At 43.9% G+C, this 10,231-nt stretch overlaps 1 protein-coding gene across 2 annotated transcripts; it reads right to left on the reverse strand.

The window, feature by feature from the left end:
* Positions 1-957: 957 nt before the first annotated feature.
* On the reverse strand, positions 958-8,480 carry rwdd (RWD domain containing 4). Of its 2 annotated transcripts, none has more exons than XM_080480691.1 (7): positions 8,114-8,480; positions 6,443-6,523; positions 6,248-6,357; positions 4,960-5,110; positions 3,674-3,782; positions 1,496-1,545; positions 958-1,128 (listed from the first exon to the last, which is right to left on the reverse strand). In XM_080480691.1, the coding sequence occupies exons 1-7, from the start codon at positions 8,135-8,137 to the stop codon at positions 1,096-1,098; spliced, it is 558 nt and encodes a 185-aa protein (XP_080336817.1). In that variant the 5' UTR covers positions 8,138-8,480; the 3' UTR covers positions 958-1,095. The 2 variants fall into 2 exon arrangements, 1 of the variants encoding a protein (XP_080336817.1); XR_013936022.1 differs by having other exon boundaries at positions 964-1,128; positions 1,399-1,545; positions 8,114-8,454.
* Between the last annotated feature and the right edge of the window lie 1,751 nt (positions 8,481-10,231).

Raw genomic sequence — 10,231 nt, forward strand, 5'->3', positions numbered from 1 at the left:
CTGTCCCAGAAGGTGTGTTTCTGTCCCTGACGGTGACTCTGTTCTTGACGGTGTGTTTTTGTTCCTGACGGTGTCTCTGTCCCTGAAAGTGTGTTTTTGTCCCTGACGGTGACTCTGTTCCTGATGGTGTGTTTCTGTCCCTGACGGTGACTCTGTTCTTGATGGAGTGTCTCTGTTCCTGACGATGTATCTCTGTTTCTGACAGTGTCTCCGTTCCTGGCGGTGTCTCTGTCCCTGAAGGTGGCTCTGTCCCTGACGGTGACTCTGTTACTGATGGTGACTCTGTTCTTGAAGGTGTGTTTCTGTCACTGATGGTGACTCTGTTCTTGATGGTGTCTCTGTTCCTGATGGTGTGTTTCTGTCCTAACATTGTGTCTGTTTCTGAAACTTTGTCTCTGATCCTGACGGTGTCTCTGTTCCTTACAGTGTGTCACTGTTCCTGATGGTGCGTTACTGTTGCTGACCGTTCCTCCTCTGGTTCTTCAGGTTCCTCCTCTTAATCTGGTTCTGCAGGTTTGTTCTCCTGAGTCTGGTTCTGCAGACTCCTCCTCCACTGACCTCTGCAGGTTTTAATCTGTTAAAAGCTCCTGGACATGACTGTGTTGTCTGCGGTGCTTTATAAATAAAGCTGAATTGGATGTATCCTGTGTACTGACAGCAGTACAAGTACCAACCAGCTGAATATACTGTACTGCAAACATACAAGTGAGAACATGGTTGATCAAACTTCTCCCATATTGGTCCTTCATGAAACCCTGGTCGACGCAAGGAGGCGGAGTCTCTGGTCGATGCAAGGAGGTGGAGTCTCTGCAGCCAACAGCCAACACTTTGTAAAAGTGTATTGACGACGTTTCATCAGTGGCACAATGACTAAATTCCAATAAAGCCAAAACAGCAGAAACGGTTTTATATCCAGAGAAAACATGAGAAGCTGTGGAGCACAAAGTGAGACGGGAAACTAGGGAAACACATCAATTCTGGTTTTATTTCATTCTGTACACCATCTTCAGTTTCCAGCTGAGAGGTCGACTGACACACTGGAGGAACGGTTGCTGGTTTGAAACCAATCAGCTTCTTCTCTCTGCAGCCTGGAGGCTACTCTTCATCCCTCCCTCCTGTTTTACTGAGCTGCAGGGCACACACACACACACACACACACACACACACACACACACACACACACACACACACACACACACACACACACACACACACACACACACACACACACACACACACACACACACACACACACACACACACACACACACACACAATCATCACATATCGTGTGTGTACGTGTACGAGTGTGAGTGTGTGAGTGTGTGTGTGTGTGTGTGTGTGTGTGTGTGTGTGTGTGTGTGTGTGTGTGTGTGCATGTGTGTTGAGTTCACTCACGTGCTGCAGGAGGTTCAGCCGCGGGTGGAGGAGAAACACAGTGATTAGTAACGTGGTTTGAGCACCATCATGTATGAGAAGGTCGAAAAGCTCCAACCTTGATCACATCCACCCAATTCCAGCCTCTCGGCAGCTCGCCCTTATTATCTGAAAGACAGGTGGAGTTAGTGAGACCAGCTGACTGACGGAGGCTTTAACACCACCCTGTGGACGGCGGCTGAAAGACAGGTGCATCAGCTATATATTATTATTTATCTTGAAAAGATAAACCAGCCGTTTAGTTCGTGGCTGTATTATTGAAAACATATACACATATTAAATATGTTGTGAATCTCACTAAATAAAAGCTTTTAGGAAGAGTAAACAGGCTGTATCATTGTTTTGATTTTCTCTGGTCAGTAAAACGTTCCCTACATTTTAATTACTTTTAAATCAGGCAAACATAAATGCATTTGAGGAAGTTAACAGGTTCTCTTTTCCTCATCTGCAAAAACAAACAGTTACCAGAACAATATGAACGTTCAACAGCCAAACTATCATAAACACGTTTCATTCAAGTTTTTATAAATGCTCATGCCTGTTATCAGAACAACCAGGGTTGGGTTTAAGTGCACCGTTTTAGTCGTGTCCTCTCCCTGCACACCTGACTACAGTCCGCATGTAGAGCTCTGAACCAGGTTTTTATTGAGAACTTTAATCTGTTCTGGATCGATCCTCACTCTACAGGAATGATGGAATTCACCCAAATCAGCATGGCAGTGAAAAGCTTCCCTCTAATATTCAGTATGCAGTCCGGTATGGATCACAACCATGACGCTACACTAAACACTCTCCCTCTCCACCCCCCCGCCCCTCCTGCTCCACCCCAGGACAGCGTCCCACCCTCCAGCCCTCCTCACTGTGGAGGGCAGACTGGCCCTACACTTCACTACATCCCTGTGATCATCAGTCGTACTGTCACTACACAGCAGTCACACAGGAGCAGGTATCACCAGGGAGTGAACACCTGTCACCTGCGCACACTGCCGCTGGCTCCTGCTGCAGCGCCCCCTACTGAGCGTTCTGTAGAAATGGCTCTGCTAAATACACGTTCCATTACCAAGAAAACTTTTCTTCCTCAGGACCTGTTCATGAGGGAAAACCTGGACTTCTTCTCCCTCACTGAAACTTGGCAGAGGTCTTCTGAATTTACCTCTTTAAATGAACTCCACCCCTCAGACTGCAGCTACATCAGCACACCGAGGCTCTCAGGCCGCGCTGGAGGTCTCGCTGTGATTTCTAAAAGACATTTTGACTGCCGGTCAGTCAGCACAGAGACTTTCCCTCCTTTAAACTCACAGTAACAAAAGTTGGCCATGTTAACCCTTGTTACTGTGTTTTAATCTACCGACCTTCTGGCCCTTTCCTGTCTGATTCTACTGAGTTCTTATCGTCACTTATAACGTTTGAAAAGGTTTTAATTATTGGGGATTTTAATTTTCACATTGATGATGTTACCTCTCAGGTTTCCGCTGCCTTTCTGGATCTGGATCACTGAGTCTTTTAACTTTAGGCAACATGTTTCTGGGCCCACACACAAAGCTGGACATGGACTTGGTTTTTACTCATGGACTCACTATGGAAAACATTGGCCTTGAGGATTTACTGGTCACTGATCATAAATATGTCCTTTTTGGAATTTCCTGTATTCCGGATATGGAACCAGGTAACTCCATGCCTCAATCTAGGCACATCATAACTGAAGACACTGAAAGATGTCCTGCTTTATTTGGTGAACATGGCCTGTCAGACTGTGATGGTGTTAAACCCTGGTGGAGCTTTTTCACAGCTCCTCTGTTCTAGACATAGTTGTTCCTCTCAAACCTAAAAAACTTCCCTCAGTAAAATCCTCACCTCGGATTATAGGGTCAATTCTCTGTCTCAGGCGTCGGAGTAGGAGGACAGAGCGTTTATGGAAATCCACTGAACTACAGGTTCACCGGCTGCATGTTACGGAATTATTACTGGAACTCAATGAAATGATGAGAGTTGTAAGAACAGCATATTTCACCAACCTCATTTCTGCTAACAAAAGAAATTCAAAAGTTCTCTTTAACACCATAAATGCGATAGTCTCTCCTTCCACTCCACAAGTGCCCGTTTCATCTCACACTGAGTGTAATCATTTATTAAAATATTCTGTCAATAAAATCAGTGAAATCAGAGCCAAGATCCCCCAGTCATTGGAGGAAGTTACAGGCCAGGAATCTAACCTGTTCTACTGAAGGAACCTCACCTGTTCTGCTGATCATCCTTTTCTTCTGAGCCTTGGTGAGCTGCAGCTTCTTCTCCTTCTTCTTTGCTGCTGAGACGGGCACCTTCACTTCACTGCTGGGAGTCAGCGTCTGGAACAACAAGTACATCACTTCTGTCCAACAGGCTGACATGGAACTTCTCACTGTATCGGCACAAGTCAAATAGGGATGGGGCCGATCCGATCCTGTATTGGTATCGGGTTCTGATATCAACGTAATTCATGGATCCCAAATTTCCGATCCAACCTGTGGAGGTTTCTGATCCATGAAGCCTCGTCTGCTTCACTGTTGCTGAAACGACTCCACAGTGTTTCCCTGCTGCTGCTCTGCTCGCTGGCTGCAAACTGTGGATTGGATTTCCTGAAGGGAGGCGGGTCTCAATGAGACCAGGAGGAATGAGTCAGGAAATCCATTCCACAGTTTGCAGCCAGCGAGCAGGCTAGGGAAGTAGCACTGTGCTATCCAACTTTCCATGACAACATGTTGCTGTTTGGACGGATTTGACACTCAAAACACCACAAAGCAACACAGCAACGTGGATGTTAGCAAAGCAACGCAGCAACGTGGATGTTAGCAAAGCCGTAGTCCAGCGAGGCGGCGCTCTGCAGCCAGACGTCAGCGTTTTCAAACTCCAGCTCTCGGAGGAGAACAGCACTGACATCAAAACAATGAACAGCAGCTCCTCCAGGCTGTCAGCAGGCGATTCACACCTCCGTGGAGCTGCGTCCTACTCCACGCTAAACTCCCTGAAAATAGTCCCAATTGGTTGGAGCTGCGTTAGAGCTGGAAACATTGTGTTGCTGCTGCCGTGCTAAAGAATTTCCCCGGGGATTAATAAAGCCATTCTGAGCTTTTAAAGATAGAACTAGTTTATTATGAGATGATGACGTCACGCAGACCCCCACATTGTCCACATGGAACAAAAATACTTTGTACTGCTTCCTTTACTGTCCTGATACTAACCTCAAGTTGTCTTTTAATTCTTTCTTTCTTTCTTTTCATTTTGAGAGAATACATGCATACAGTCGTACATTTTATACTTGCCTGTAGAGAGGAGTTTATTACAGCCTCAGATAAAATCAACAATAATTATAATGATAATGGTAATGCAAACAGCTCCGGTATCGGAATAGTATCGGTATCGGCAGATATCCACGTTCAGGTTTCGGGATCGGAAGTGAAAAAACAGGGATCAGTGCATCCCTAAAGTCAAAGCCGCAGTCACACAGCAACACCAGAAGAGAGGCAGAAGGTCTTATGTGCTCACCACAGTGGTCACCATAGGCTTGTGATCCTCCATGAGCGCCTCCTGGTTCTCTTTGGCCCACTCGAACAGGGTGTACATCATAGCAGTGCCCAGGTTGACCTCCACCTGCTCCTCCAGCTTGGACCGGATGGCCTGCTTGGTGTCTGCAGAGCTGCCATTGAAAAACAAGAGATATTCAGGTCTGAACCTTTCCCCCCCTTCCTAAACCAGGGTCTGTACCCCTCCCCTTACCTGAACCAGGGTCAGTGTTGCCAGATCAGATTGACAAAGTGCAAACCCGCAAAATCATAACACATGCAAAAGACAACACACCCAGAGCTTCATATCTGCATCAAATAACCACATATAAATGATAGATAAAAAGGTTTCTGCAACCAGAGTGCAGTAAATCAACCATAGGCTACACAAATTTCAAAATGAACCTCTGGCATCCTCGCGCCAGGCCTTGGTTAGTAATAACACCAACTGCACGGAAAAATGTGCACTTTTAAGCCGTGTGGGCCTCATATGTTTCGTTATTTACATCCCAAATGACCTGTATGAGGACTACATGCAAAACAATTGAAAACAAAACTAAATTACGCTCGTACAGAGCGCCTCTCCCTCCCTCCCTCCTCTCTTTTTTTTTCTGCTCGCTGTTTTCCACCCCTGTGGTGCTGAAAGACACACAACGACCTGGCTGCACAATAAGAGACCTACTAAATGGATAAGCGTTTGCTTCATTATCCCCCTTTTCAAACCATGCACTTGTTTATGTTGTGTAAGCTATAATGTGTGCAGGTTTGAAATAAAATTAATTACGACTTACTACTCTTGTTTACAAGAATCAGTGGAAATGTGTCTTGACAGGATACAGCTGAAGATCAGACTGCTGGTCAAAGCACAGCATTAAAGAGTCGTAGTCCTCTTCCAGAACGCACTGCCAGTGGTAGTTTTCATGAAGTGCTGTCAGTGTTGTATTGACAATGAAATATTTCTTTACGAGAACTGCAAATTGTTGCATCCTGTGTGAATTCATGTTGCCTTTCGTCGGTTGTTTCAATCGGCTGATTTTTATCCCATCTGCCACTAAAGCTGTGCTACTTTCTGAAAACTGTAAATCAGTAAAACGTGTGTGCAGTCAGGCCGTCAGGCCATATGCATAGACTATTACATATGTGACTTGACTCTCTAAAACCGTGTGCGTAAAGTGTTAGGTTATTTCAGAAAGCTGTATCGTCTCACACTGAGTCCATAAGAAAAGCTTCAGAAGTCTCCGTCATCATGTCGTCTTTAATGTCAAACTTACATCCTGTTGTTGAAGAAGGTGTCGAGGGAGAGCTGTGGACCGGTCTCTGGGTACGTCTCTGGCCATGTGATGTCTATCAGGAATGCTTTGGTGTCGTCCAGATCTCCTATCTGGGCAGACATTCCAACAAGAAGAGATCTTACACCTGCTCGTCTTCATTCTGTGAGTCGAGTATTGCACAGTGTGGCCACTGACCCGGAACTGGAAGGAAACGGGACTGATTTCCTTGAAACAATCGTCTCCCTCATAGATGGACCGCAGAGCTTCTAACTCCATCTGAGAATAACAAACGTCAAGACAATTCAGTCCAGAGTGTGACTGACAGAAACCTCAGAAGACATCCAAACACAGGAAAGCACAGGAATCGGTTTGGGGTTTTTACAGCGGCCTAGTGCGGATTAACCTGAATGTTTGACATGTGGAGAGAAACTGATATGGTGGAAGAGCTCACAGCTGAAGATCTGGTTGAACAGTCAAACTGATCAAACTTTAGAAATGACAGAGACAATCTGTCGTCTTCAAAATCATTTTATCAGCTCAGTGTCCTGATGTGATTGTAGATTAAAAACAAAAAGCAGCGTTGATTGGTACAAGTTAGATGTAAAAAGAATAATGTTCAATGTGACATAAAAATTAATCAATTCGGGTTTAATGGGACATTTTCATTTTCACGAGAAACAAGTACCACTGTTAACAGGACAACACAAAAAGGTTAGAAGAAAATGGGACGAGTCTTTAAAGTTATAAGAAAGTGATGATGTGGAAGGCTGATTAATTGTGTGCAGAAGAGGTAATTATTCCAATTTGAGAGTGATCTAAATAATAAAAGATGCAGAACAAAGTTCCCATGATGCTGACGCAGTACATCAGTGAGAGGGAACAGCTGGAGCAGGTGAATTATCCTGCCAAGCAGATGTTAGAACTCTGAGTGACTCTGAATCCGAACAATGCGTCAGGCTTACAGGGAGTTAACTATTTCATTTAGACTCAAATGTAGCACGGTCAGTACATTTCCATAAGTACATTTATCATCTCAACAACAATAACAGTGTGATGAGCTGAACTCTTTTGAGTTCAGCTCATCACACTGTCGACAAATAACCAGAAAGAACTACTGTTTGCCTTGGTGTTGTTTTAACAGCTATAATATAGAACATTTATTTCTCGTAAAACACAAGTTTAAAATCATGTGTGAGGATTTTCTATAAAGTATAATTAGTAACAATAATGGGTTTTACAAGTCATCAGCAAGAAGACCAGTGGCAGAAACATCATTATCTGAGTTTGAAGTAAGTTACAGTCGATTTATGAGAAGCAGGGCTCCCAGAGGTGTTTCGGATTTTCTAGTATCCATGCAAAATGAAGCCGGGCTGAGAGGCTGCATGTGGGAAAAAGAAGCAGCTAAAATATTAACAAACATCTTAAGTGATTTTGTCACACCATTCTGACTAAAAGCAAACCGAACATTTACTTCAACATTACTGCACACATAATTGAAATACTTTATTGATTTTATGTCAAAGTTCCACACAGAACAAATCGAAGTTAAACGCAGACTGGGACTAGACCAGTCACGTAGAGTGGGCTCATATGTAGTTAGTGTTGGATTTTTCTTTGTAAGATACTCCACAATCAACTTTGGCAGGAAATCGGGATTTCTACTGTTTATAACATCTGTTGTTGCGAGCAGTCACGCCAGATGTCACCGGAATTGGGCCACCTGTTATCTGGGATACCAGGAAATCCGAAACACTATATAAGCCAGAAAAGCCCCAGGTGTCATCGGAATTGGGCCACCTGTTATCTGGGATACCAGGAAATCCGAAACACTATATAAGCCAGAAAAGCCCCAGGTGTCATTCAAACCTCCTGGTCCTCGTTAGCCGCCATGAGTCCGCTCCCTCGGCGACGCGTCGTCACCCTCAAGTGTCCAACTACCAACAGCACGGTCCTCCCATTAAAACCCCGACTGTGTTAGCAAAGCTACCGCTAACCGGCAACTAACCAGGGCTACGCCGCTAACCAGGGCAAACTGGGGCAACGCCGCTAACCAGGGCTACACCGTTAACCTACAGCTAACCAGGGCTACACCGCCAACCTACTGCTAACCAGGGCTACACCGCAAACCTACTAATAACCAGGGCTACGCCGCTAACCAGGGGTTCACCGCCAACATACAGCCATGGGTGCCAGAAGCGCATGCGCATGAACTTTCTTCTTCTTCTTCTGCTTCTTCTTCTTCTTCTTCTTCTGCTTCTTAATTTGCGGCGGGCTGTACGCCGTGTCGCATAACGCTGCCCTCCACCGTCTAAACAAGACATCACTCCACCGGCTCAAATCCTCTCACACGACTCCTGAGGAGTGGAGGAATTGTAACACTGCCTTCCCAAGAGAGTCAGAATGACCCCCAAACTCTAACACCGTTTAAAAGGAAAACATCTCCAGACCCAGATCAGACAGATCTTCAAACAGCTTCTGCCCGTGACAAAGAGTATATCTTGCATCGAAATAACACACGAATTACCATCTCCGATTCCCCACACTCACAAAAACCATTCAGATGTTTGCCTCTCACCTTTAAACTACTTACCAGACAGCAATGCCCCATTCTCAGCCTGGTTAAAATGACATCATCACTCCGCACCAACGTACTCCTCCACTTCTTACACTTCACGGAAGGTTGCACAGAATAAAAGATGTTGACCTTTCTGCTCCTGATCCTCATCTGAACTTTCTTCTTCTTCTTGGGTTAGGCAGTCCAGCCGCTACAATGGCATATTGCTGCCCTCTACAGTTTGTTATTCACATTCTTTTTGTCAGTCGTTCATATTTTCTGGTCCAATCCAATCCAATGGAAGTAGTCCAACGTTTTTTTTTTTTCATTTTAGCCCAGTTATCCAGGTTGAGCAATGTGCACAAATTGCACTAATACAATAACGGAATACAAACTATAATAGTAATAACTAACAATATGATAAAAATAATACAAAGATATGTTTTATATACAAGATGTAAAAAGTGGTCTGAAGGTATATATATATATATATATTTAAAAAAAGAAACTAAGCTGTAGAAATATTACATCTAAAATAGGACAATTGTAGCATGAATATAAATCATATCGTAATAATTGTGTAATAAGCATGGAGGTGAAAAATAAATAGACAGAGTACTAAATGAGTTAATTGAATATTATGTAAATCAGTTTCTGGTTTGAGGGGTGGGGGGTGTGGGTGGGGTGGGGGGTGGGGGGATCTCAGGAAGCTACAGAGTTGTGATTTCATGTTTGTAGAAAGCTGAGAGGGGGGGACCAAACTGAAAGAGGCTCGACTGTTGAGTTCTGAGTGGTAGTGGGTGAGCGTTCCAGTGAGACGTGTTCCATGAGTAAGTGTTCCCAGTGTGTGATGCTTGTATTTTTCTTAGATTTCCCGTTGACGACTACGGTTTTCTTGGCGATAGTCAGGGCGGTGAGGAGTACTTTGTTTTTTTTGGTTTCTTCAGGTTTGTTATTGACGTGTGGCAGAGTGAGGGGGACGTGGGAATGTGGCAGCCCAATAGGGAGGAGGCCGATTTGGTGACCTCGTTCCACAACTTTTGAACCGGTGTGCAGTGCCAGAAGGCGTGAATGTAGATGTCTGGTGTGTTTAGGCCAAATCATTAATGTAAGTCAATTGTCATTTACTCATTAAAACTCCTAAAATAATTGAGTAATTACTTAAAAGTTAATAAATTATCAAAAATAATTTATTAATTTGAATAAATTTGTTATTTATCTATTAATAATAAAGTGGGGCACCACCAGAAAAACTGGAAATAGCTAATTACCAAAATATCAGAGTCTTGTTTGTAAAAAGTTTATTTAAGTTAGTTAATATTTCTGTGAAAAAATATAACAATCTTAAATAAAAGGGAAGGTGTGAGATCCGAGGACAGACTGTTACAAACCAGTGAATTGTCAACAATAAATACACAATAATCACCAAG

Source organism: Lipophrys pholis, assembly GCF_963383615.2.
Source record: "Lipophrys pholis genome assembly, chromosome: 14".
In the NCBI taxonomy this organism is placed as follows: Eukaryota; Metazoa; Chordata; class Actinopteri; order Blenniiformes; family Blenniidae; genus Lipophrys; species Lipophrys pholis.